Source organism: Copadichromis virginalis, linkage group LG7, assembly GCF_057382275.1.
Source record: "Copadichromis virginalis isolate Kocher_CV1m ecotype Utaka linkage group LG7, C_Virginalis_male_GT1.1, whole genome shotgun sequence".
Taxonomy (NCBI): Eukaryota; Metazoa; Chordata; class Actinopteri; order Cichliformes; family Cichlidae; genus Copadichromis; species Copadichromis virginalis.
In genome coordinates this window covers 64,600,196-64,627,926 of record NC_140624.1, presented here as the reverse complement: position 1 = coordinate 64,627,926, position 27,731 = coordinate 64,600,196, and the positions used below count along the sequence as shown (strand labels likewise).

Below are 27,731 nucleotides of genomic sequence, written 5' to 3'. Positions count from 1 at the left end.
GTTTCCTTTTTCTTTGCAATGGCACAAATAACGCTTTTTAAACTTATAAAATCTACTAAATGAATCCATATAAGAGACTCAGCCAAATGTGCTTCATTACTTAAATCCTGCACAGAACAGAATTCTTGTTAAGAAAATCCTCTCGTCTTGTCCTGAATTGGGTAAGATGAGCAAGATGGATGGAAAATGCTAACAGCTCCTCAAAGGTCAGTTGATTTATACATGTTTTTATTAGTTCTTTAGTTTTAAAGATAAAGTAATTTTAGCTGAAAATGTAGCATTAAAATTTAAAATGCACGTCCACTGGTTACTCTTCTAAGAAGTATTTTTCGGACTGTATATTTCCGCTGTGTTCATTTTGACAGTACATTTTGATTTGCGTTTTTGTAGTCTTTTGACTAAAATGCTCTTTAGTTTCAGTCAAATTTAAGTTGTCTAAACTTATGAAGTTTAAAAATTTGAAGTCTTTCAATTGATTAAAATACAAAATGTTTTTAATGGTGAGAGTTGCTCCACACAGTTTATAAAATGTCTTACTTCCCTTGACTTTAAATGCAGAATGTGTCCACATGTTTATTCTCTTCTCTTCCTTCAAATCGTTGACATTTTGTAGCGTAATCAGTTCTGATTGGATCTCGTCTCTCCAGAATATTTCCATCTCGTTTTTATTTATCGACAAAAAGTCATCATAGTTTTTTAACTTGGCTATTATGTTGTTTTTGTGAGGAAACAAAGAGTCACTGATGAAAATTATGACGAAAAGTAAGAAAAGTCAACAAAGTTCATGCTGGTTTTGTGCTGTGCTGTGGGTTCATTGTCGCTAAACAGCTGTGAGATGCAGCTGGAATTGACCTTAATCAGTAGTAGAAATCAAAACTAGTCATTTTATCTTCTATTTATTATAAAATATTGCTCAGTGATGCTTTAGACCTTGATTTTAATAGGCTGCCAATGTCAGTGACTGACTCTGATGGGCTTTAAAAAGCACTTTACAAACAAAAATGAGTCTAGTGTAATATTGTGCTATCACCTTCTGTTAGCTACCATATAGAAGCAACATATTTAAGCGTAAAGGTTGAAGGTTGACAACAAATTAACAAGAACTGACTTATTTAAAGAATGTTGCCATTGACGTATCAGTGAAATGACTGTAACGTGAAACTAGACGATCACAGCGTCTGTATTCTGACTTCAGCACGAAAAGTCTCCCAGAGACACCGAAACTTGTAAGAAATCCAGCTGCTGCTGCTCATTGGTGCGGGCTGCTGGATGAATGAATCTTTGTTTGAATGGGGAAAACTGCTGGAGAGGGATGGGCGGGAAGAGGCGGGGAAGAAAGCCACGATGGGAAGTTGGAGAGGAAACGGAAACGAGGGTGAACAGAATGAGCATGAAGAGAGAACCTGGGGACAAACTCTAGTAAAACCAGCAGATCCCTTTCATTACACATGTCTGTAATTCTCTGCCAGCGGATGTTTTCTTGTGGATTCGCAGCGTTTTCCTCCAGGTGTTAAAAAGCCTCAAGCTGAACGCTGGTGTGCAGACGGGGTTAAAATGTGTCCAAAATGTTGCCTGCTGTTTTACATGCTTCAGTTGCATGTGTGCTTATTGTCAAATATAATTGTGTTAAGTATAGACACACACACACACACATATCTACTTCACACTGCAGGCTTGTTCGGGCTGTGGCAAGGGGACAGTGCATGGGAAGTGTGAACAGTAGAAGACCAGGCAAAATGACATGTGTTCGCCCAAGGGGCTGGCACAGTAATTGTGTGTGTGTGCGTGTGTGTGCGTGTGTGTGTGTGTGTGTGTGTGTGTGTGCATATGGTGGTGGTGTTTGAGTGTGGTGTGTACTGCGCCAACCCTGCTGTTTACCATGGGGGATTTTAGAAGAATTGTAGGCAGCTGGCAAGCCCCTTCAGTTTGTCTTTTTTCCCCTCCCTGAGTCTGTCGCTGTGTGTAGTAGTAGCCTGCCCCTCACACGCTTGCACTCCTTACGTGCATGGATTTGATGTACCACAACGGTTTTAACAAAATAGGCAATTTCCTTCATGAAAGGAAGCAATACTTTACCTCTTGCAGCTGGAATACAGGCTTGCTACATGTTGATCGGTACTTAAAGCTACATTAAAAAATATTTTCCTGGTTTAAAAAAAAAAAATCTGACTTAATATCAGTGTGAATCACAAAGCAGGCTGCAGAGAGAGAAGAATGGCACCCCTCCATTATGTTTGTCCCATTTTCTGAAATGAAATTCTGGGATGTGGTGATCACACCTGCACAATGCAAGCTGAAAAGCAAAATTTAGCAGTGAAATCCGTATTTGTCTCCTGAACATGACCAAGAAGCTCATTGGATGCAAGTCGCTGGGTGATCAGTTGATCCTTTCCTCTGGGCTTGGGGGTGTAATTGTATCAAAACTTTGACTCTAGTTTCTTTTGTCCTTTTCTTGCTCTTTTTTGTGTTAGTTTTTTGATAAAACATAGGCACAGCCACAGTAAGACTGCTCGCTGGAAAAGCGAGGCACCCTTATGAAGCCTCGAGCTGATTTTGTTTTTGCTGTCGCCGTCTTGGTGCTTTGGAATCGGACATGACAAGCGAGAGGCGCATCTGTCTGTGGAACAGAACTCAATGTTTTATTCAAGAGTTTGATCGCAGTGAACACTCTCCTGATCGCTTTCACAGAATAAGGGATCAGAGGGACGTTTTTCCAGAGACTTCTATACAATCGGGAGTCTTTTTGGAACCAGAGGAATCGGCCCCTGCTGGTCAGTGTTGGCTTCAGTTTCCAGACCCTAAAGCTGCATCCGTCGTTTACAGTCAGTGGTTATAAGCAGACCCCTACTGTACCAAACAGTAAAATTATTCGCAGTTTCAATATTAAAAGGTTTTTCAATAGCGTGCCACTTTGTCTTGTCTTATACGTGAGCTTGTGTTGCTGCAGTAAAATTTAATTTGCATATATGGGAAGAATCAAGTTTGAATATTAATGACTAATACGATACTTTTCTTTGTTATTCCTCTTTTCTTGTAGAGCTCTGAGGTTGGATTTTGGAGCGGCTCACTCACTTTTCTACAGTTCACTAGTCCTTAAATTTTTATTACTGGTAGTTACCATTTGGAGCTACCGTCAGTTTCTAGTTGGCCACAGCTGGCCGTTGTTACTGGGAGTTAATTATTACCATTATAGTTCATTTTAGCTTCAGTTTATCACTAGACTTTTAATTACTTTATCAACTTGGCATCAAGGCATTTGCACTGAGTACACATCAGCTAGTTACCGTTAGCTGCCAGTATGGAGCGCAGTAGCTGGAGTGGCAGTGAGAGTCCAGGGGAGGACATGGACAGACTGAGTGATTCTGGAGGGGACAAGACCATGGATGGGGATCCCGAGGGAGTTTGGAGCCCGGACATCGAGCAGAGCTTCCAGGAGGCCCTGGCCATCTATCCGCCCTGTGGAAGGAGGAAGATTATACTGTCGGATGAAGGGAAGATGTACGGTGAGTGATGGGAAATCAGGGCTGGGTATAAATCAGTACAAGTTACTGACACTTGAAAAACTGAAAAAGGTCTTTTTCTCATATCAGTGTAGATAAACAATGAAAAACAGTTTTACTCCTCGCTTAATAAATGTTCCTATTGCTTTGGACTGCGAATTACAGGAGCTGTTGTGAAAGTGCGATGCACCCCGTGTGCTTTGTTTTGGTTTCTTCACGAAGGCGCAAACAAGCAGAGGTCACTTCTTTGTGTTGTTCTACAACCGTGGGCCATATTTAATAAGTGTGAATAAATTTGATAGTTCGTCACTAATTCACACGGTATATGTGGTAGAATGTGATATAAACGCACCGAGCGACTGGCCGAGCTGTTGAAATGTTCGCTGTTGTGTCAGACGGTGCGAATAACGACATAGACGGCTGTGGCGGAGGCTTGTCGCGCAGGGCAAAGTGTCAGAGATGCAGGGGGAGGAAAGAGCCGTAAAAGAGAGGAAATAGAAGCAGGCTATAGGTGCGCAGTGTGTGTGAGCGTGGGACTAAGAGAGAGTACTTATATGTGTGTGTGTGTGTGTGTGTGTGAACTAATAGAGTGATGAACAGATGGTTCTCTGGCTGCCACCAGCTGCGTCCCCCCCTCCCTTTCACCCTGTTGTTTTTCTTTTTTCCTCTCTTTCGTCGTATCGCTCTCTAGTGAATACTTCTTGAGTTTTGGGAATCGAGAGAAAATCAAAATCAGTATCCTAAATATGAGATAGTTATTTCCTCTATCATCTAGGTTAAAGGTCCCACACAGACTAGAACGCTAAATATGAGCCCCGAAAGAGGGCGGCCATATTTGTTTGTCCCATTAGTGAGGTCAGGTCCTGTTCATGGGTGATCTGGCTTACAGTCTGTGTACCAGTGCATCTCTAGGGTGTTTGGTTAGGTTAAGGTCAGGACTCTTTAAAGCACCTTAAAGTTATACTTTTAAAAACTTGTGAATTGTCCCAACATCACAGTTTCCTTCGGAATTTTTGCAATTTTAGCGAATCGTCTTCTTTTTTTAGCTTCATGTTGTTGTTTTGCTTCAGCTGTCCTTTTCTTTGAACCCCAGAGACACAATAAGAAGAGTTTCTAAGCCTGTAAAGCAAACTTATGTAACATTAATGCTATGATAATCTATGAGGAACATGATCTACTATAATTAGATGTCTTAAACCAACAGTACTAATGTTCTGTGTGCTGGTATAACTCAGTGGTTGAGCAGGTGACTTATTTGCTAAAAGGCTTCTGGGTTCGAGTCCGCCCTGGGCCATTTCCTGTGTGTTGTTCCCCTTGCTCTCTCTCTGCTGTTCTACTGTGCTGTCCAAAATAAAGGTGAAAATAAAATTAATACATTTTCTGATGTGTAGATCCGGCCACGTGTGTTGTTATGAAGGGCTATGGAACAAAAATAATCTCGCTGCATTATTTGGCTGAGTTGTGATGCAAAAAAAGCCAGCCAGCTTTCAACAGAAATGAGCTAAATGTTCTTTCACATCCCCTGGTCATTCATGGATGCACTGCTGCTGTTCTCTGAATAGAGCAGAAACAGAGAGAGGTGTACCCAAAAAACCCTAAACGCTACGGACATGCACAGATTGGAAGCAGCAGCGCTCTCCTGTCGCGTTGATGCTAAACCTCGCGATCGACCTCCTTTGTGTTCCCGATCAGTTGCCGATCAATCAGACTCATTCTGTTCTCTGCCTTGGTGGCATGTTCGGTTGTTTACCTTGTTGACTCTGTGTGCAGGTTGTTGACACGTTTATCATGGTGACCTAATCGAGTTAGATGGTGTCTGTTTTCAGAGGCAGAGCAGGAAAGGCGAAATGGCAAGAAGGGATGAGCAGCATTTGGCCACAGAGACCAGGGGTTTTAATCATTGCCTACAACATCTGTGCAAAGCGGAATTATAAAACAGTATCTCGTTTATTGTAATTTTTAGCTAATGGAGCTTGCAGGATTGAATAGGCTCTTATTTTATTTCATGCCTGGTGTGTAATCGGGCTCTTGAGGCTTTGTTGAGTTTGTTTTGTTTTTTAATGATTTTTCTGCTTTTTTTCCTGCTTGCACAGAAGCAAAATACAAGCTTAGTTATTAAAGGCAAACTTAAACATCTTTAAGGGTAGATTCGCTTTCTTTGACATTACATTAAGGCACACTGAGTGGCTGGTAAGTTGTCTTACAGTACAGAGGAGAAACGAGTAATACTTGATAGGCAGGGGACTACTGCGGTTCTAGAAACACCCCCCACAGGGTGGAGGAAAATGGAGTGAAACGTAAAAGAAGAAGAAACGGGTACAAAAAGTGCCGGGATAAACTTAGTGGATGAGAAGCTTAGAAACATCATAATGTGGGTGCATATAACAGGGAATGAAAAGGCGAATAATGGCTCTATTATCCTTGGGAAAGATGCATCAAAAGTACAATATAATGACCAGTGTCTTTGTCTCCTACATATCCTATAGATCTACTGACTAATACACAGAACGGCATCTGTCTCTTCAGCGGCGAGCATGCTCAAACCAGCTATGTCACAGGGGGCTTTACTTATCGAGAATAACAGTGGAAGAAGTATAGACTGTGACACATGTTGGCAAAAGTTTTCCAGTCACATGGTGTCATACACACCTACATTTTCTTCATTGTAAAAATGTAATCGTCTTAAACTGGAGGTTGCATCCTTCATTGGGGCTGAATGGTTTTGGTTCTTTCCAGTCGACATACCAACAACGTTGCAAAATCAACTTCAGCGAAACCAGTTACTCGACTTATATGACTCATTTTGAAGATACTCTTCATCTTCCCCTAAGACAAAGGGCTAGCTACCCTTCTGCCTTTGTCTGTTCATTTCGAAATCCTTTAGATGGCGAGGAGTTGAATCCTCACGTGCCCGATGCGTGACTGTATTTTTTAAATGTTTCTTCCTGTGTGTGCGTTACTGTACCCCGCCGATGTATCTATATTGTTTTTTACCTTCTTAGGGGCTGTAACCTACCCAAGTTTGTTTTCCAGTAATAATAAAATACAAATCATAAGACTCACTAAATTTCAGGCTCACTGCCGCCTACTTTATGTGACGTTATTAAGAGAAAAGTTCCTCAAATCGCCGCTTTTTTCAGCTACATTTGTCTTTATTTCTAATAAATCACATAAAAGTAAAGAAATTTCTTTTTAAAGGATAATTCAGTAGAAAACAAATTTACTCTTAAGCCAGTGTCTGGTCAGATTAGTGTGGTTTTCACTATGTGATCAGCAGTGCTGACAAGCTTTAAGCACAACACCCAGATCTTATCACCTTATGGTGAACATGTGCGTGAGCACGCGTCTGCATTAGCATTTATTTAAGCCCTGTTTGGCAAATGGAAATCTGGTAGCCTTCGCTCTCCTTTTAGCTGTCTCCACAAACACTTTTAAAAGGAAATATCTGTTTTTTTAAGCTGCTAAATGCTCTCCAGCTAGTCCGTGACTTCAGCCGTCAAAGCTGACGTGTGCTGCTGCGAGTAACAGGATTTATGAGACCGAAGGAAAAGAAAGAGACGCAAAAACAAAGCAAAGAGGAACCGCCGAGTCCTGCGATCATTCCCCCACAAATAACGAGTCATCTTAGACCACTGTAATACGGAAAAAACATTTTTAGTCCACGTTTAATTTCAGTGTGCACTGTAACTAAATTGGAATAAACTGGTATTAATACTGAAATTTTGGAGTGGTTTCAGAATGAAAGGAGAAAATGAATATTAAAGGCTTTATTTGTTGTCAGAGTTGAGGGTTTAAGTCTTTTACTGGTTCTATCCTCACAGCTTCTTCTTGTTGCATGTTTTAATCATCACATTATTCCGTTCCCTGACACCGGCAACAAATATCATACTATTATCAGCACTTTGAAAAACAATATTTACACGGTGCTGGGAACACTCAGTCAACACTTCTTGGTTCCTTTGAAACAAGTCGGATACCGTGATGCGCTACATATTACGGTCGTCCAACATTAGAGTAAGTCGATGTTACCAAATCTCTGCAGGTGGCATCACCTGGCAGTAAAAGATTAACAGGATTTGGTTACTCTTTAAAAGAACTGGCAGCTTGTTTGTAATAAATGAAAGATTAACTTCAGTCTGCACCAACCAGGATTTCAGGGATTGTGCCTTGGAGGACAAAGGGAAGAGCCTCAAATGAGTGCAAATGCAAATCCTAAAGGTTTAGCACTTTAAAAACTGCTTTTTGGATGTAACGAACAGAAACTCCCACAAAGCTGCTGCGAATCCAGGCTCTAGGCCAGTGTTTGGCCCCTGTGGTCTCTGAGGTCTGTCCAGGGTACACAACAATACACACCACTCAACTCCAGCCTTGTTAGCGAGCGCGGTCAGCGAGGCCTTGACCTTATTCTGAAAGGGGTTTTGAGCTATTCTATGAAGCAGCTGAAGCTCTTAATCACCCCACTAAGAGAGCGACGGCGTAACAGTAATGTACTGCGGCTAGCGGACAGGAAAGAAAAGGCGCATTTCTAACCACACAAACTGCAGGAAGCGTCTGATTTAGCTTCTCCTTCTCACTCGTTCTGCCTCGTACCACCTCGTATTCACTTTTGTATTGTAACCCTGTGTCGTCGTAGCATTACATCACCAACCCGGCTCTTGTTTCCTGTGTTTTCTGGAACTTTTTTCGTGTTCTCAAATCAGCTCTAAATGGTTCAGAATCACATAACAAACATGTAATTTCATTACTTTTCTTTCTTCCCAGTTTGTCGTCTCCATTAATATCGGCTTGCACGCGGTGGCCTCAGCCTAGAGATAGGGAGCTGGGGGGAGCACGGGGGTTGCTTCTGTTCGTCACGGTTAATGACCATCTGACTTTGGCCTTGAAGTCTTTCACTGGGCGAGTAGAGAGAGATGGAGACAGAGAGTGGAAGAGGGAGGGAGGGAGCAGACGGGAAGCCCATTCACTACAAGAGGGACAGAGGAGGGGGGAAAAGGAACAGCCAGAACACAGGATGGATGGATGGCCGAATGAAGGGAGGGAAGAAAGTGTGTTTGTGTGTGCGTGCGTGTGTGTGTGCTGGAGAGTTTTTGAAAGAGAGGGAGGGTGAGAGTGAGGGATGTGTGCCGCAGGGTTAGTGAAGGATGATAATTCACCGTTAAGCCTCCTAGAAAGACCAGCTGGCCCCTCTGGAGTCAGATGTCAGCCTCCACAGCCAGGACTACTCAGTGTGTGTGTGTTTCTGTGCACGCGTTCACAGCACGCACTCATGTTTGCGTATACATCTATGTGTACTGTGTGTGTGTGTGCGTCTGCGTGCTGTCGTCAGTCACAGCTTTTGACTGCTCGAAGGAAAACACCTGCATGGTGAGCTGTAGATTTTATCAGTCTAAGCTCCATATCTCAGTGAGAGTGGGACTGCTCAGAAGGTACACACACACACAGACACACACACGCATGCACACACACCATCTGCTAGTTAGTTAGGGCTATTGTTGCAAGCCATTTGGGTAGTGTGTAGAGGTTTGGCTTTGTGCTGATCTTGACCATCAGTTGGCCAGCTGGCCCGACTTTGGTTTTCCACTTGGTTGCAACAGAGAACAGATCGGGAGCGAAACCAAACCAAACCAAACTGAACCGCATTTGCTTGTTAGCAAATAAAATTACAGTCAAATTACATAATTTCCTGAAATCTGTAAAATGGTCTGTCGTCCTTAATTCCTAAGGACTGTAAAGCTGTAATATAGCCAGGCGGAGCAGGCCTAAGTTAATATGTGCAAACGACCCCTCCCCTCCCCTTCGGAGTTTCTCTGGATGTAAAAGTTGTGTTTTTCTGCTTTGTTTCTCACTGCCTCCCTCTCCCTGGCTAATCTATACTAGCCAGGTCATGCTGAGTCTGCTGTGCTCCCCATTGAATGGGTTGAATTATTCAGCATCGTAAGCGTGCGTGCGTGTGTGTGTGTCTTTATGTGTGCGTGTATGTGTGCACGCGTAAACACGGGTACAGCTGGCCTGCTGGCTCCTTTAATCAGGGGACGGCCGGTCCGCATGAATGCCTGTATTGTTGGGTCATGTGTATTCAGGGCTGTGGCGTGTGTGATTTTATGTGCATGTGTGTATGTGTGGACGGCTCAACAGGGGTATCGGTGATTACAGCGTTTCTATGTGAAACTGCACGTCAACCAGGCCGCTGGGTCAACAGCTCTAAATCAGCCACTAAGTTGTTTGTCAGGGTCATATGATTTCTGCGTGCGATTGTCCGCGTAAACGAAAGACCGGTCAAATGGGGTTTAACATGCATGTGGGCATGCATAATGTTTCATTACTATGTTCTGTGTCTTGTGCCTCCAGGTCGAAACGAGCTGATAGCCAGATACATCAAACTCCGAACGGGGAAGACGCGAACAAGGAAACAGGTAATAATGGGAGTGCGCTTTAAATCTAGTCATGCCGCCTACAGTATGGATCGCCACGTATCCCATTATACAAAGAGTAGCTTGGAAAAAAAAAAGATCTCCAACTGTCGGAAAAAAGCACAGAGATTTAAAGAATATTGTTTCCCCGATTAGCTGTTGATTCAGCAGTGCAAAAAAAGCCCATTCAGGTGCAGCTACAGTCAGCTATACTCAGTGTTGGGGAGGAATAGTTTTCTATACGAGATCGCTGCAAAAAGTGCAGCCTTACCTAATGTCCACCTACTGTTACTCATTTATATTAAGATTTAAACATCTAGTTGGTGTTGGTATGGCGAATAACCTTCAGTAATAGTAATAAATCACATTCATGTAGTTGTAAGAAGCATGATAATATATTAAGTAATCCAAAGTATTCAGAATACGTTAATCTCATTGGGTAACGTAACGGAATACGTTATAAAATACATTTTGGGGCATGTACTCTGTAATCTGTAGTGGAATACATTTTAAAAGTAACCTTCCCAACACTGGCCACGCTGGTTACTGATCCTGATTTTACTTGTATCATTGTTACCTCGAGGTAAAGATGCGTGTGCTTAGTAAAGCTCCGGTAAGTGTGATAGTGCAGCTGGAGCTGTAAGCCAACATGCGCAAGCTAACCTCTGATGTAACTACAGTGGGGCAAAAAAGTATTTAGTCAGCCACCGATTGTGCAAGTTCCCCCACTTAAAATGATGACAGAGGTCAGTAATTTGCACCAGAGGTACACGTCAACTGTGAGAGACAGAATGTGAAAAAAAAATCCATGAATCCACATGGTAGGATTTGTAAAGAATTTATCTGTAAATCAGGGTGGCAAATAAGTATTTGGTCACCTCAAACAAGGAAAATCTCTGGCTCTCACAGACCTGTAACGTCTTCTGTAAGAAGCTTTTCTGTCCCCCACTCGTTACCTGTATGAATGGCACCTGTTTGAACTCATCATCTGTATAAAAGACACCTGTCCACAGCCTCAAACAGTCAGACTCCAAACTCCGCCATGGCCAAGACCAAAGAGCTTTCGAAGGACACCAGGAAAAGTATTGTAGACCTGCACCAGACTGGGAAGAGTGAATCTACAATAGGCAAGCAGCTTGGTGTGAAAAAATCAACTGTGGGAGCAATCAGAAAATGGAAGACATACAAGACCACTGATAATCTCCCTCGATCTGGGGCTCCACGCAAGATCTCATCCCGTGGGGTCAAAATGATCATGAGAACGGTGAGCAAAGATCCCAGAACCACACGGGGGGACCTGGTGAATGACCTGCAGAGAGCTGGGACCAAAGTAACAAAGGTCACCATCAGTAACACACTACAACGGCAGGGAATCAAATCCCGCAGTGCCAGACGTGTTCCGCTGCTGAAGCCAGTGCATGTCCAGGCCCGTCTGAAGTTTGCCAGAGAGCACATGGATGATACAGCAGAGGATTGGGAGAATGTCATGTGGTCAGATGAAACCAAAGTAGAACTTTTTGGTATAAACTCAACTCGTCGTGTTTGGAGGAAGAAGAATACTGAGTTGCATCCCAAGAACACCATACCTACTGTGAAGCATGGGGGTGGAAACATCATGCTATGGGGCTGTTTTTCTGCCAAGGGGACAGGACGACTGATCCGTGTTAAGGACAGAATGAATGGGGCCATGTATCGTGAGATTTTGAGCCAAAACCTCCTTCCATCAGTGAGAACTTTGAAGATGAAACGAGGCTGGGTCTTCCAACATGACAATGATCCAAAACACAGCGCCCGGGCAACAAAGGAGTGGCTCCGTAAGAAGCATTTGAAAGTCCTGGAGTGGCCTAGCCAGTCTCCAGACCTCAACCCCATAGAAAATCTGTGGCGGGAGTTGAAAGTCCGTGTTGCTCGGCGACAGCCCCAAAACATCACTGCTCTCGAGAAGATCTGCATGGAGGAATGGGCCAAAATACCAGCTACTGTGTGTGCAAACCTGGTAAAGACCTATAGTAAACGTTTGACCTCTGTTATTGCCAACAAAGGTTATGTTACAAAGTATTGAGTTGTATTTTTGTTATTGACCAAATACTTATTTTCCACCCTGATTTACGAATAAATTCTTTACAAATCCTACCATGTGGATTCATGGATTTTTTTTTTCACATTCTGTCTCTCACAGTTGAAGTGTACCTCTGGTGCAAATTACTGACCTCTGTCATCATTTTAGGTGGGGGAACTTGCACAATCGGTGGCTGACTAAATACTTTTTTGCCCCACTGTATAACTGTAGTTTTACTGACGACCAACCATCCTTTTATATTATATACACGTGCATTTTGGACCTCATATTGTTGACTATGGTTATGTTCCATTGATGGATTTTAATTGGAGTATATGTGTATTATGTCATATTGTGTGCCATATATAATGTGTTTATTCTGCAGTTTCATTTCATTTTAACATAACGGTCGTCCAGTCAAATAAACTGTGTTGGAAAGTGTTGTGTTTGTTGTCACAACAACCAAATGTGACATCTTCTCTGTGCTACTAGAAAGGAAACCAGGAACGTATTGTCCGACTAACTGCCTAGCAGCTGCGCTACTGTTACAAGTTGAGCAATGATATAAATACAGGAGAATGATAGATTATACCACCCGTCTGTTGAGAAACACTAACTGGGTGTCTGGATTTTTATTTATTTTTTAATTATTGCATGTCAGTGAAGTGTAATCTTAGTATCTGAGCTCTTGGCCCGTGTTCCCAGGTGTCATTTTGCTTGCTCAAAAGATGTGCATAGATGGGTCTATTCACTGTTGTCAGGGGAGGTAGGTGTGTGTCTGTGTGTGCGTGTGTGTGTGTGCACCCTTCCAGTGTAGCAACAGTCCTTTCATAACCATGGCAACTCACTGTTTGGTTCTTCCTCCTCTCCTTCCTACCCTTCAACCCCTCCTTCACTTCATCCTCTCCTCTCGTCTCCTCTCCCCCAGGTATCCAGTCACATCCAAGTATTGGCCCGAAGAAAATCCAGGGAATTTCAGTCCAAGCTAAAGGTAAGAGACCGCACAGAAACGTTTCCAGAAAAATCCTCTGCTGCTCAGGAAGTGTTGCTGTTTTTTCTTTTCCAGTTTGTTTGCTATAAACACAGATGATTAGTGAGGATTTGCTGTGATGACTACAGTGGATGAACAGAGTGAAAACAGCATCATCCACACAACTGCAAACAGATTTTTCTACGTTAACATTAAGAAATGGAATGAAAGAAAAATCACTTTTTAAAATTTGGAGTCTCTGAAGCTGTCCTGAAGAAGCAGTGGGAATCTGTAGCTGGCTGCTTTGCTCTTTGCTTGTTAATGTGACGCTATAGCTGGGAGGACGCCTGTCACGTTGACACCAGTTTCCTAGGTGTATAATTAGGTCTGTTTAGGTTTTTCACTCTCTCATGTTTCCTCCTCTTCCTGTCATTCTCTTGTATCCATACATTATTTTGTCCTTGTCCTCTTACTCTCTCTCTCTTTGAGTCTGCTAATCTCGTGTCCTTAGTATCTTGTCCTTCTTCACCCCTCTTTCCTTTTCTTCCTCACAGTTGGTTGTAATTAACTTTATGTAAAGCAACAAGGGAGCGCTTGTTTTCCGAGAAGAGCAGTCGGAATGAGAACAATTGTTTGCTTTCATAAAAGAAACAACAGATGGTTAATTGAAGTTTATAATAAAGGTTATTCAAATTCATATAGATCCTTTTGTTGATGATACACTATATGTTTAGGAAAAATTGTGCATGTCTCTAGTGTTGCTTTCTGATTTATTTATTTATTTTTTACCCCCCTTAACAATTTTCTAATTGGTTACACATCTAATGACAAAAAGCTTCTAGTGGGGTATAAGTGACGATTGAGAGCAAGTACTTCTTTATGTGTCTATACATTCATTTCAGTTCTTGAATATTATACCTTTTAACCCACAAGTAAGTTGGTAATTGTCAACAAAGGAGGTGGAAAGACCTCTTTAACCGTAGACAATCTTACATGAGATCACGCCACTGATGATGCTCGCGAGTTCTTGGGCCGTACACGTTTTATAACAGACAAACGTGTATGTGTGAGTGCTAATTTCGTCACCACGTGGCTTTCTTGAAGAGCTGCACGCATCTCTTACGTGACTGTAACGTGTGACGTGATTAACTGTGTATATGGATGGCTCTTATGGCCAAAAGGTTGTATGACAGTCTTTGGAGTAAAATGAAGGCTTGATCAGATGATTAGGTCACAGAGCCCGTCACTAATCCATTAAAATGAATTGACCTGTAGCCCCTGAAGGTTTTAACAGCACCTAGAAGCCACCTGTGAGATTGATTAGGACAGAAATGGCAGGAAATGGGTTGCAAAGTAGTTTGTAGGGCAGGCAGCAACTGTATGCAGGTATCATTACACATGCAAGATTTCCCAATTGGTTGTGAAGATGGTTATCAGCTTAGGCGTCAGCGTACGTGGGCAGGGATTGAGATCGACTGAGCTACCGGTACTGCTGGCTGAGCTTGATCTTTTGTTCTGAGTTTCGGTGGATTTTGTCCTCTTTGCCACCCTCTGTGCGTAACACTTGACCATTTAGAAAACCGAAATATTGTAGAAAAGTGGGAAGAATGGGGAAAGTGTGAGCTCAGTGTAGATCACATCCCAGACCATGAGACCATTCAAGATACAAGATCATCAGATAGTGTGTCTGCTGTCCGAGTAACATTTGCTGCTTCGCAGATTTAATACATTTTCTGATCATCTATTAAAAATCAAACTACGTATGCGACTCTTTGTGTGGATTTCACAATACTTCCTCATTCAACAGGAACAGGATCATTGGTGATTTTGAAGGAATGAGTTGAGGTCAAGGTGGTTATCATACCCATATGGCTCCTGGTATTTAATATGAAAATCCAGCATGATTCCCATTTCAGTGCCTCCTATAATGTTATTACCTCCCCTAGGAGGAGAGATTTCTCTCAGTGCCAATTAACTTGAGTGAAGCAGCCAATTAGTGATTCTCCAGCTATGGCAGTGGCTCTAATTCCATTTCTTTCAGCTGTTTCATGAGTTTCATGCTGCCTTTTTGTTCACGTTATAAATAAGCCCACACCATCAAGCTTATAAATCTGCTATATGTTATCGTTTGCCCCGAGGCAGCAGCTCTGATCAGCAATGTTCACCGCGCCGTCTGAAGCACATTCAGCTCTGCTGTACAATTTGTCCTCGCCGCTCACCACTCATGTCGCCATGATTTTCCCTCGAGGCCACAAGCAACATCACCACACCCAAATGACACGCACAAAAAGACAAAGCCCTGTCCCCTGAATCGCTCTGAAACGTCACAGGGACAGTTTTTTACAAAGCAAGAGATTTAGATACGAAAGAATGTAGTCTGACCCTGATAAGGGTGTAAAAGAAGCTCCTGTAATTGTTCGCTTGGAGCTACACGGTGTTTTGTTGGCAAATGAGCTGCTCCATGTTGGGCAGTTTACTTAAATTGCTGTACGTTAATTTGTGCAATCAAAAAGTAGCAGGAAAGTGGCAGCCTGATCACATCCAGTCACACAGGGACAGTGTTTTCCCCTCAAGCTTTAATATTTAAGATTCCATTATTCAAGACAATTCAGATTCTTCTTCTCAATTTCATGAATTTTCCGGCTTTTTATGACTCACTGCTGATCTGCACAAGCTGCACGGTAATGACAATGTTCAGAGGAATGACGATGTTAATGAGTGTGTGGTGTTTGTTTACATGCAGGACCAGAATGCCAAGGAGAAAGCTCTGCAGAGCATCTCCTCCATGTCCTCTGCTCAGATCGTCTCAGCCACGGCCATACACAGCAAGCTGCTGCCTGGGATAGTCCGTGCCAGCTTCCCTGCTAATGCACAGGTAATACTTGCGCACACACGTGCATACATACATGCATACATACACAGATGTGCTGTATTTATTCTCTGTGAATAAATACAGGGAGTAGGGGATGAATAGAAATAAAGCAATCTGAAGTGGCAGTGCACAAAAAACATGCAGAGATTGCATTGCATGCATGGTTTGCATTCTCAGTCCAGTGTATTAATGTGCATGTGTGTCTTTCCAGCTGTGGCAGGGGATGATTCCTGGAGGACAGTCCAGCTCCACCGCAGAAGAGTGAGTCGCAGTCACCTTACACGTTCTCATCCAACTTTACATGTTTTCTCTTTTGTCCATGCTTGCACAACTGCAAACTATCATGCATATTATGCCCTTTTGTAGTAAAATGAAATAACAGCGACTGGTCTGCAGGTGTGGGATAGGATTTGAGAAATAACTTGAGATCAATTCACGACTTTATGGAAAGATTGCGATGATTTGAAAGTAAAATCTGTCGATAAAGTTAAGAATTCACAAGCAAACACTTGGGAGATTTTCGTTTTTAAGTCAAGGAACTTGATAAGCTGTCAGTTCTCCCAAATCAGCGTATTGTTTTCTTCTAAATAGGCCCAATTTACAGCACCGTGAAGCCGGGATGCTTCTGATAGTATGCTCAATGTGGTTACAGGTCATTCTAAAATCACGGGTAATTTCTTATGGCTTAATCCGATTGCCAAGAAGGCTAAAATTTGATTAGTTCATCCACTGGAGGCATAACACATGTCAAGCACCGGCAGCAGCACTGGTGTGAAGAGGTTGTTACACCTTTGCAAAGTAACACAATATAGTTCGTTGACCAAGAGAAAAAAAGACCTATTTTTCCCCCCCAAAATCTATGAGATGTCTTCTAAATTTGTAAGTTTTTAAATCTTAAACTGCTCTGTAATTTCCATTTTCACCGACAGTGGCCATACTAACCACTAACTGTACTAAACACAGTGAAACATGCACTTTGTTTCATTTAAGTGAACTTGTAAACCCTCACATCAGGAGTTTTTCACTCCTCTGACTGTAGACATTATTACTGAGTACTCGCTATGTTTTTGAAATGTCAGAGAGGGTTCATCCCATTTACTACTAAGTGCTTTTTGAAATATGACAAGCCAGAACTCAAACACACAAAGATTTCTCAGTGTTGTCAGTCTGGATTTGGCTTAAAGTTATTGATGCATTTTTTGCAGCACACAGAATCATAACAAGAGTCTCGCAGACACATCCAGATGCATGCAATCAGAATAAATGAATGGATGTTTAAACAAGGTGGCAATTCAGAAGTCATAAATCTGATTAGTTTGCAGGAGTGACACGTGGAATCTTCCAATTCCTTAGAAAATAACGGTACATTTGATTTCCAACATGGTTAAGCTGGTTTCTTGGCCTAGTTTCTGTTCACATGGCTAGCTGCACCAAGTTCAAACCCCCTTTTCATTTCATCACCTGCTGCTCTTACGTGCCCGTGAGATGATGATAATGGTTGGAAATAGGGCTGGTATAGCTTTTACTGAACTCGGAGCTGCTCTTGATCTCTGTGCTTCTACTACTGTTCATACAAGACGCACAGCAGACTTCCTCGCTGTATAATGTAAGTACAGTGACAATGCTTCCTTTCTGCTTCTGTCTCTGTTTCTCTCAGCATCAAGCCTTTCTCTCAGCAAGCCTACTCTGTGCAGACAGCAGGGACCACCACGATCTCAGGTGAGACGGACCACAGCGCAATTATCTTCTTTTTTTTAAAGAGGACTCGCAGTCCTGTCTCCTGCCATTTAGACCGCTGCCTCACTACAGGATGGTTTTTGAATCTGTCTGAACACCTGGGTCTCCAGCACTCCCGCTTTTGTATCGTGAAGAGGTCGTGAGAGGGAAAAGGTGTCGATCTGACTTTTCTTACGTCATCTGTACTAAAAGTTTGTGTTGCTTTTTCTAGAAGCAGCTTTGAAAATATCAGGTGGAAAGTGCAATTTCTGGGAAAATTGCACTTTGATTGCTTGGCATAGCTTTTGCAGCTTGCGTGCAGCTGCTGAGCCTGTCTGTTTACTGCCTGAAAATGCTAGTAATTTTAATCTTGGAGCCATATACCCTTTAATACAAGGAGTAGCAGGATAGCAAGCAGCGTTCATTTGGTCCTGTCAACTTAAAAACTCTGTGTAACCTCAGAAAACCATTATCAATAATGACCTCCATTGCCGCTGAGTGAACTCCAGTGTTGAGGACATTAGTGTGCAGCTCGTGCTCACACATTGACTATTACTGCAAAAAGTCAACTTATACATCTGCCATTAAACAGCTGGCAAGCTATCCAGATAGAAATATCCCTCGGATATGATTTTGCTGCCGATAATGTTAGCAAGAAAGACAACTATACCCAGTGACGTGTCCATAATGTAGTGCTGCTCACACCGAAGTTGGTTCCTCTTGTTACAACCTTTATCCAGAGGAGCTGCTTTGAGTCTACAGTCTGGAATCTACATCAGACGACATTATTAGTTCAACTGGCTGCATCAAAGAATAGATCCAATTTTGTGATGATACGAGCCAGGCCTGTATGCTACTTTGAGACCAAGCCTGGGATACCTAGTGACCTAAAAGAAATGGTAAATGGACTGTACTTGTTTTCTATTCAATTTAAGCTCTTGGTGTTTTTCTACTCCAAGCCTCATTCACACACACATTCACAAAAGTGCTTTTTCTTTGCCTAACTGAAAAAAATGATGCATCAGGAGAACTCGGGGTTCAGTATCTCGCCCGAGGATACTTGACATACAGGTGTCAGAGGAGCCAGGGATCGAACCACTTTTCCAATTAGTAGACAAACCACTCTACCTCCTGAGCCGCAGCCATCCACAAAAACTGCTTAGTATAAAGAAGAAACACTTTAAGGTGACAGGGAAGAAGTGAACTCCCAGAGGAGAGTGAGAGTCCACGTAAGGGTGAAGCTGGAGGCCACACGCGACCACAAGAGATATGTGGCGAGGAATGAACAACGTCACTGAGGTTAAGATGACAGACAAGCAGCGCACAGCCAGTTTCTTCAGCAAGTTTAGCGTGGCCTCTGTTCACCATCGCTACATGATGGTACCAACTGAGAAAGTTGGAGGTGGTCTCATTTTTAATATTTTTATTAAATATATTACCTAATTTTTATATTACGATCCTGTCAAACAATGAAAAACTAATGAAATGACAAAAGTTAGTTTTATTGGCTGACCTGTTGATTGCACACACCTTGTTAGCTTTGCTGTTTCAGAGTGGAAAACAACCTCAGCTGCGTGGCCTGTCCTCTCAAATGTGGAACAGGGCACCCAAACTAACGAGTTCCTTAGTGTAGTGCTGCTCTTGAAAAAGTTAAAATTTGAGTTTGTCAGAAAATTAGGTAACCACGGCCACTGGAAATGCCCCAAAACATCTCTAATCTTTTATCCACTCATGACAAATCAGAAAAAGACTGAGCCAGAACTGAGCCAGCCACATGACTGACCACAGATGAGGTCAACAAAAGTTACGTTTCATGAATTTAAGAAGGCGCCGCGTCACTTGGCTCACCCGGCACTGTTGAGCTTCCTCTCTTCAGATTGGATGATGGGGTGTGCTAGTTACAATAGCATGAAACTAAGTGACGAGAGTGGCGAGGTTTTTGAAAATGGAGCGAGTGAGTTTTGAGGCAGCAACCGGGGGTCTCGCTGTGGCCCCTGCATTGTTACCCCTTTACATATACTGTTGTTAACCGCTTTTTAGTGCCTCGCCTTTACCTCAGCCGGCTTTTGTCCTCAGGCCTCCAGTAATGGCTTAAAGTTTTACACGTTTACATTACTGCTAAGCCCGTTAAAAAGCACGATTGAACATGTTGCAGTGGTGAAGTGGGATTAAATGGTGTGTGTGTGTGTGTGTGTGTTCAAGGCTATGAACCTCCCAGTGCAGCCCAAACGCACCGAGAGCCGGCATGGCAGGGTCGCTCCATCGGCACCACCAAACTACGACTGGTGGAGTTTTCATCTTTCCTGGAGACACAGAGGGACCAGGAGGCAGTGAGTTACTCCGCACACATGCACACATATCCAGCACCAGACTACAATAAGCACTCCCTATTGTCCCATAAACAGAGATGACAGATAACCCCACAGCAGAGAACAGCGTTAAAGCCCTTTGTGTGTCGCCTAGTATGAATAACCTTTGTAAAGCTCTATCTCTCTGTCTGCTCAGTCTATCTGTCATCCTGCCACGCTGCGTACTCACTGCCATTTTTCTACCTTGGGCTCATAGACAGCTGGCATTCATCTTGTTGCTTTTTGTTTGCTTAGTGGGAAAAAAACTGTTGTACAGTGACTTTGTTGTACAGTGAAATAGATTCTGTTGTCAAACGGCATCATTTACATTAGTGGGAATAAATGGAGTCCTTAAATGTAGATCCATCCCACTGAAGTCACATTTAACATGCAGATTTATCAGTAGGCAAAGACAAAGTTGGGTAAAAATGTAGAAAATTATGTATTTTTTTTAACCAACCAGACTAGCAGATCTTTCTATTAAGTTTTTTGCCCTCTGTGATCTGTATAGCTGGCCAATATTGCATTAAACTGTATGATTTATTGTGCTGCAAAGCCAAACAAACTCACACCCTGTCTAAGAAAAGCAGGTCAGAGAACAGCCCAGTAAAGTTGCCGTGGTCCTGTTCTGAAACTGGTCAGTGGGAGTAAGTCAGTAAAGCCTCTATTTGAGCTCAGAAATAGAAATTTGAAGTTTGCTTTCAACATAAGCGTATTAATCAGCAGCTTACATGGATACTGAGATTACAGTTGAATTATTAGCAGTTTATCCCTCAGTTTAATTTTGTAGTTTTAGCCATAACTTCTAGCAGCTATGCTTGCATTCAGTTTGTTATAATTGATAAAACCTGACTTAAATTTAACGATTAAATGATAACCACACATTTAGGTTCCTAATCTTTTGGACAAAGACAGTTTTTGCAGCTTTGCCTGTGCAGCGACTGCAGCGTTTGACTTTAAATCAAACAACGAAGATCTGACTGAAGTGCTTTCAGCTTTAATTCAGGGGAATTAACACTAAATTTGCATTAACTGTTGAGGAATTACAGCCATTTATACACAATCCTGTTTTCAGAGGCTCAAAGGTATTATGAGGATTTTTTCACTGCTTGGATGAAAGCCATTTGCAGTCTGCCTGAAGTGGAGAACCCATGGACACCATCGAGTGTTTCCTCCCTTGAGATGCTCTGCTAGACCTTTACTGCAGCTTCCTTCAGTGGCGGCTTGTTTGGGTGTTTTCTCTGCCATTAGTTCAGTAATGAACAACATGATCTGCTGGGTTGAGATCACAGCTAGTGATAGAAACATTTCTGAGGGTTTTTTGGGTCCTCGGGGGGAGAGAGTAGCTTGTCTCTTGGTTGCAGAACTTGACAACCTCGATGAACGGTAGTGTCTCAATTCATGCTTAGAGTGTTCTTGACTGTGTTTCATGTCGATAAGTTGATTTTCTAAACCATGGAGATAACTCGTTGCACTTTCAATGACTTCTGTGGTCTTGTTGGCTTTTGGTTGTGCTGTGATGACGTGCAGTCTTTCTTTTAACAATCCACCAGATTGCTGATCTAACTTTATATTTTTCTGTTTCTCTGTTAGGTTCAAAATTACAGTGAAAAGTTATAGCAGGATCCTTGAAGTAACTTTAGGCGTACCCAGTGTGTTTATCTCCACATTTCTGGCGTCCGTCTGATTCAAATGTTTCTCTCTTCTCAGTACAACAAGCACCTTTTTGTGCACATCAGCCAGAGCAGCCTGAGCTACAGCGATCCGCTGCTGGAGTGTGTGGACATCCGGCAAATCTACGACAAGTTCCCCGAGAAGAAGGGAGGTCTGAAGGAGCTGTTTGATAAGGGCCCACAAAACGCCTTCTACCTGATCAAATTCTGGGTAAGCAGACAAACTTTTAATCAGTTTCCTGTTTACTTGAGTTTTTTTTCCAGTACCTGTCAAATATCTTAAAAATATTTCTGGACTAAGGTTAATGTTTTTTCCTCCTGAAAATGCTTTGGACGTCACCGAGTAGGGTCAGCAAGAACTGCATTCCATGCACCTCTGCCCCCACCCAGGGAAAGTTCCCTTATTTTTCTACGCAGCACTGTGTGTGTGTGTGTGTGTGTGTGTGTGTGTGTGTGTGTGTGTGTGTGTGTGTGTGTGTGTGTGTGCTTGTGTGAGTTCCATCTGTCCACCTGGAATATGGAGGTGGTGGGTTGATGAAAGCGCAGATGCTTTGTTTGAACACCTGCTCACCTCCAGACTCACAGGTAGCTGTTTTCACCTGTGTGTGTGTGTGTGTGTGTGCTGACTTTACTGTCCTTTCTCAGAACTCCTCTGTACCATAGGACTTCCAAAAATCCGACTCTCAAACTAATAATTTATAGCCTCTACGAAAAAAAGTCAGTAACAAAAAACCCAGTAAGATGACAATAATTGGATCTAAGTGGGCGCCTGTGGCGTTATTTTTGTGCCACTATTCTGAGTGCACGTAAAAAAAAGTTTGCAGGTGCAAGTGTTGTATTTTGAGGAGAAATTTATTTTGAGTGAAGAAAAGCTGAATTTGAGTGAACAAAATTCATTGCTGCGTGCAAAAAATGTATTTCAGTGTTTGCTATTATCCATACAAACGCACAATAGCAGCCCCTCAGTTCGGTCAGTTTTTGCATTTGCACTCGCTCGCAATGTGTTGCTCGCACTCTAAACATTTCTGCCCGTGCGCGCTCAACTCTTTCTCTACACCGTTATATTTGTGCCACAAAACCAGCCAATCACAGACTTGGATGCAAAAAAATCTGATTGGCTGTTTTGGTCTCCAATCAGCTCGAAATGACAAAATGCAATATCCCAGAATCCATTTCGTCCAAAACTCAATCGAGGCAGTGGCGGAGGAACACAAAGTGGCGGAGTTTGAAATATTGCTCTTTCTGGGTCTGAAAATAAACTTTTAAGATATTTTCATGCGAGAATGGTGCTGTGTAAACTTCTAATATCTGCTCGATTCATCAAGACATCACATTTTTGCATAAGTGCTCTAACGTTTTCGGAGATGCCTGTTACCCACCAGCTGACCGCATAGCTGGACTGGAACCGGCCCCGGTGAGCCGATGATGATTTTTCATTTTTATGTTTGTTTGTTTTTGTAACTGTATAAACAATGAAAGGTGGTGGATTAGCCAATTCGTCATGATCAACTCTGGGCTGGACCAATTACAATACATCCGTATTGAGGGGAAAAGGAACGCGATTAGTCCCGGACTTCAGCTACAATGAAAAAGACACAAAGCTGGAGTTATTCTGTCTTTACGCTGTGAGCTGCCTCTTCTTCTCTCATCTTCTCCCCTCTCTCTCCTGTTGCTACTTCAATCATGAAACTGATCAATGATCAGCTGATCGTCTCTCTTGTTTGTTTATCTCCCACTTTGCGCCAGAAACAGGAAACCAGCAGATGTTGCGCTAAACAACAACAGCAGCACGTTCAAGCTTGATCAGCTGTTGTTAGAATTTATTTAAAATTAATTTCTAGTATCAGCTGATGTTTGCTGGAGCCACAGCTGTAAAAGCTGCTGCTCATCATATCGGTTTGGAAACATGAAGGTGAAATAAATCATACATATATACCAACAAGACAGTGTACGTCACTGTCACAACAGCGTTTGTTTTAGTTCAAAGGCTTTATTGTTTTTTCCTATAATACCTGGTGGTGTAGTCGGTGATTTTTTGTCAGTTCAGCCTCATATATTATGTTTAACCTGAGTGACCACCCGGTCAGCTGGTGGGTAACAGGCGTTGCAGGAATGAATTTTGTTCACTCAAATTCAGCTTTTCTTCGCTCAAAATAAATTTCTCCTCAAAATGCAACACTTACACCTGCAAACTTTTTTTTACGTGCGCTCAGAATAGTGGCACAAAAATAACGCCATAGGCGGACGCTTTCAGCTATTGTGTTGCTGATTTTTGGAACAAGCTACTCTCTTCTCAGTTACATGTGTGCATACATTCAACAACAGACCCCAAACCTTTTTATTTACACAGATCTTCGCTTAATAGGCGTTGGCGTTGTTTTGTTGTGCAGCTTTGACTGCCTTAAGGCATTGCAAACATACACAGGTTTTTATGTCTCTATCTTCTGCGTCAGGTGGATTGAGTTTACATGTAATGAAATGTGATCTATAGATAAAAACGTCATTGTCATTTGCAATATGAATTAAATGTGTGTAAAGGTGTAGTAAGTAGTTTTTCTTAGAATCATCTCAGATGAATGGGTCAATTAAAGTAATTGGATTTGGTGATTGACAAACTGAGCTGTTGGATGCTTTCAGTGCTCACGGTGGAAAAACATACTGGCTTTTATCTTCATGTTTTCAGACAGTACTTCAGTCTGATGATGCTATGTCATAGTTATTATGCTGTAGCATTGTGGTGGCCTTTGAGTTGATGTTCTGTGACCGTGTGGCTACATTGTATTGTTAGTCGCTAATCAGAGTAGCTAAAATCCTTGCCTGGAGAAGTAAAATAAAGTGGATATTGTGTAATTCTTTTTAACCACAAGCATTTCGAGTTGGATATCAGATGTTGTCACAGCCCTAATTCGTAAGCAAGTTAGCTTAGTAGGAGTCACACTGATTTGCTAGCTAGATGAGCTCATGTTACAGCAGACGATCTATTCTCGACACCTTTTCCTCTTTCCGTCATTGTCATAAATGTAATTCTAAAACGACACCATCCTCTTTGCATGTGTTACACTTGCACTGCTTCAACATGAGCAGAAATCCAAGGCTTCCTGTTAGTTGCAGCTGCTAAGCTCCATGACTGGAGAACTCCTGTTCTGGGGTGGGGCTGGTCAACCGACAAAATCACTGTGAGGTGAGGAGGTTGTTGGACAGTAGAAATAATCCAGGAGAGGACAGGAGCCTGCAGGCTTGTGAAGTGGTGAGGTGTGCTTGCAGCATGCGAACAAATAAAGAGAGAGGGTGTGTGTGTCATGTAGAGAGCCTTCCCTTGAATTTAATTAAAAAGCTCTCAGATCTACCACAATGGAGTGTGTTTCTGATAATCTGCAGCTTTAATAGAGCACGGTTTGATGTTTGTGTGCACGTGAATGGATGTAAATGTAAGCGAGTAAGCATATGGTGTTTGTGTTTGTGTGTTCTCTGAGCCCCGAGACGCACGGTGCTCCTCAGAGGACTCATTACAAACAGTACAAACCCTTCCTCGCTCCTCCCTGCCTGCAGTCCAGGTGCAGCGTGTTCTCTCTGCTCTGATTAAACATTTTTCTGCTTCAACTTCAGTCGCACAAAGTTGTATAAGAAAATGTTTCTTTCTTCTGTTTCCCCCCTGTACCTGCCTCTTTCCTGTCTCATAAAACACCTGCATAAAGGTTTGGTTCAAATAAAAAAAACAAACAAACAAATGTGGATGTTATAAAGGTCAATCCCCACATTTTACAACAATACATTTTTTCTTCTTCTAAAGATTACACAACAAATTGCATTTTAACTGTTTTATGAGGTGATTAAGGAGATAAACATGCATATGCAAGGTTTCAGAACATTTTAGTGCCCAATTAAAACAGCACTCTGCACTGATGGATGGAGGAAGAGTCTCGGAGATGATTCTTTTACTTCATGTACTGAAAAATAAGGTTGCACATTGCATTTTCATGTCAGTTTCAGCATCATAATCATGGATCTGCTCGTCCTCTGGAGACCTTTTATGGTGCAGTACCAGCAGAGGGCACTGTCGGAAAACTTTAGCTTCAGAAAAGCAACAGGACTAAACGTGCTTGTTTTCTGTGACCTGATGTTTGCGTTGTCGTCTTTGCTCTGTGGTTTCCAGGCGGACCTGAATTATAACGTGCAGGACGACCCCGCAGCCTTCTACGGTGTGACCAGCCAGTACGAGAGCTCGGAGAACATGACAATCACCTGCTCCACCAAGGTCTGCTCCTTTGGCAAGCAGGTGGTTGAGAAGGTTGAGGTGAGGACTGAGGATAACTGCTAAATAGAAACATGTGGGGTTTATTCACACAGCAGGTGATTTCTGCATTCAGACTGAAAAAATATTGATACTTGCAAAATGTCCTGTAACTCCCTATGTGGGCTTTAAAACCACCACATCCTTCATTTTCTTCACCTTAAGCCCTCGATGGCATCAAATAATCCCTTATGACACTAGCAAAAATGATTATGTCAGGCCTGACAGTTTTCCACAGCTGCACATAATGTTACACAACCATTTTCAAAGGCTGAGCTTTTCGCTAGAAAGCTGCTTTTGATGTGTAAAACTGATGGAGGTGCCTTTCATTGGTGCGTTGTGTAATATTATTTGGCTAAAGCATCTTCCTTTGCTTCCCCCTCTCTCACAGACGGAGTACGCGAGGTTTGAAAACGGGCGTTTTGTCTACAGAATCAGTCGTTCGCCGATGTGCGAATACATGATCAACTTCATCCACAAGCTCAAACACCTGCCGGAGAAATACATGATGAACAGCGTGCTGGAGAACTTCACTATTTTGCTGGTGCGTCTCTCTGTGTGCTGTACTGTTTATGTTATGCAAATATATATTTACCACCTTCCTTCTCTCGATGGGTGAAAATGTTACACTAATGCAGTTAATCCAAGTCTGGGACGTCTCTTCCGCTTTTCCTCATTCTCTGTTATATCGTTACTGTTATCATGGCAATTGCTTATATTAAACATGAAGCTTCAAATAATGAGGTCAACATATGTACAGGTAATCCCCATGAGATAAAAGCTCCGGTTTCATCCTGTCTAAAAACTGAGTTTTTAAACTCTTAGACCTCTGTGATGTCAGAGTCATAGAAGCTAATTATTAATATCCTTAATATGATCATCTCACACTGACAGCCAATCAGTAGAAAGCTGGATTACAGAGAGGGAGATTTTAAAGGGAGAAGAGCTAAAACCGCTTGCTTTAGAGAGTGGATAAGGTAAAGACTGTATATCAAAGATGTACAGTGTGGCATTAATGACGGACCCGACCACAGGCTTGTGCTTTTCAGCATCTCTTTATTAACTCGGTTGCTGTTAAACACACACGAATGGCCTCAGCTCTCCCGCTGCCAGCCGCACGCATCACCAACAACAATAACCCAGGACCCAGTGCAGATCTTCCAGCCGACGACGCGTGACTGCCGATGTCATGCACGTGCATCCATCTCCCCTGCAACGGCACCACAGACCACGCCCCGCCACACACAGATTCTAGGTCTGGAAAAGGAATGGAACATCAAAGTGGTTGATTCATCAAGCTGGTTGCAAAGAGGAGTATATTAAGATCCTACTTCCCATCAAACACACGGGAAGATAAGGCAGGGAAGGTGATGGAGCAGTTCTTACAACATGAGCTTCAGTGTGTCTCAGTTTCCCAGGCAGACCAACCCCTCCCTCATCATGTCTGGCTTTAAAATGGGAAGATGACAGCAGTGAAAAAGCTTAGCTCAAGACTTCACAACAGGATTTCACTAGTCAGCATCTGTGTTGACCTACTTTTATATACAGTCTATGGAATGAACTTGGGGGCAGCACCAAGATCCAGTACAAAATAAACAAGAGTGATTTTAAACTAATGCAAAGCCACCTTAGTGGAGTCCAAGAATAAAAACATGAAACTGGGAATGAGCAGCGTAGGTCCCCTTTAACACCAGCCGGTGCCAGGTCTCTGTGACACTACATTCACTGGGAATAGATAATGAGAATCTTCTTCAGCGTCTGTGCAGAGCTCTCGCTGCTACTTTATCCACTTTTTTTGCAAAAATCACACAACCCCAAAACAAATGGGATTAACCAAACTCTGGTTTTCTCCATAAACCAGCACCTTCAGTGTGCTACTAAAACTGTGCATG

The 27,731-nt window shown here is 42.5% G+C and overlaps 1 protein-coding gene across 1 annotated transcript in view; it reads left to right on the top strand.

Annotated features, from left to right (window-relative positions):
* Positions 1-27,731, top strand: part of tead1a (TEA domain family member 1a) — a 50,130-nt gene that overhangs the window by 17,318 nt on the left and 5,081 nt on the right. The window contains exons 2-11 of the mRNA XM_085464742.1: positions 3,038-3,503; positions 9,849-9,913; positions 12,898-12,960; positions 15,683-15,814; positions 16,023-16,072; positions 17,469-17,530; positions 19,730-19,857; positions 21,586-21,759; positions 25,702-25,842; positions 26,231-26,383. Coding sequence (XP_085320868.1) covers positions 3,299-3,503; positions 9,849-9,913; positions 12,898-12,960; positions 15,683-15,814; positions 16,023-16,072; positions 17,469-17,530; positions 19,730-19,857; positions 21,586-21,759; positions 25,702-25,842; positions 26,231-26,383 — 1,173 coding nt within the window. The 5' untranslated portion in view covers positions 3,038-3,298. The remainder of the gene's footprint in view (positions 1-3,037; positions 3,504-9,848; positions 9,914-12,897; positions 12,961-15,682; positions 15,815-16,022; positions 16,073-17,468; positions 17,531-19,729; positions 19,858-21,585; positions 21,760-25,701; positions 25,843-26,230; positions 26,384-27,731) is intronic.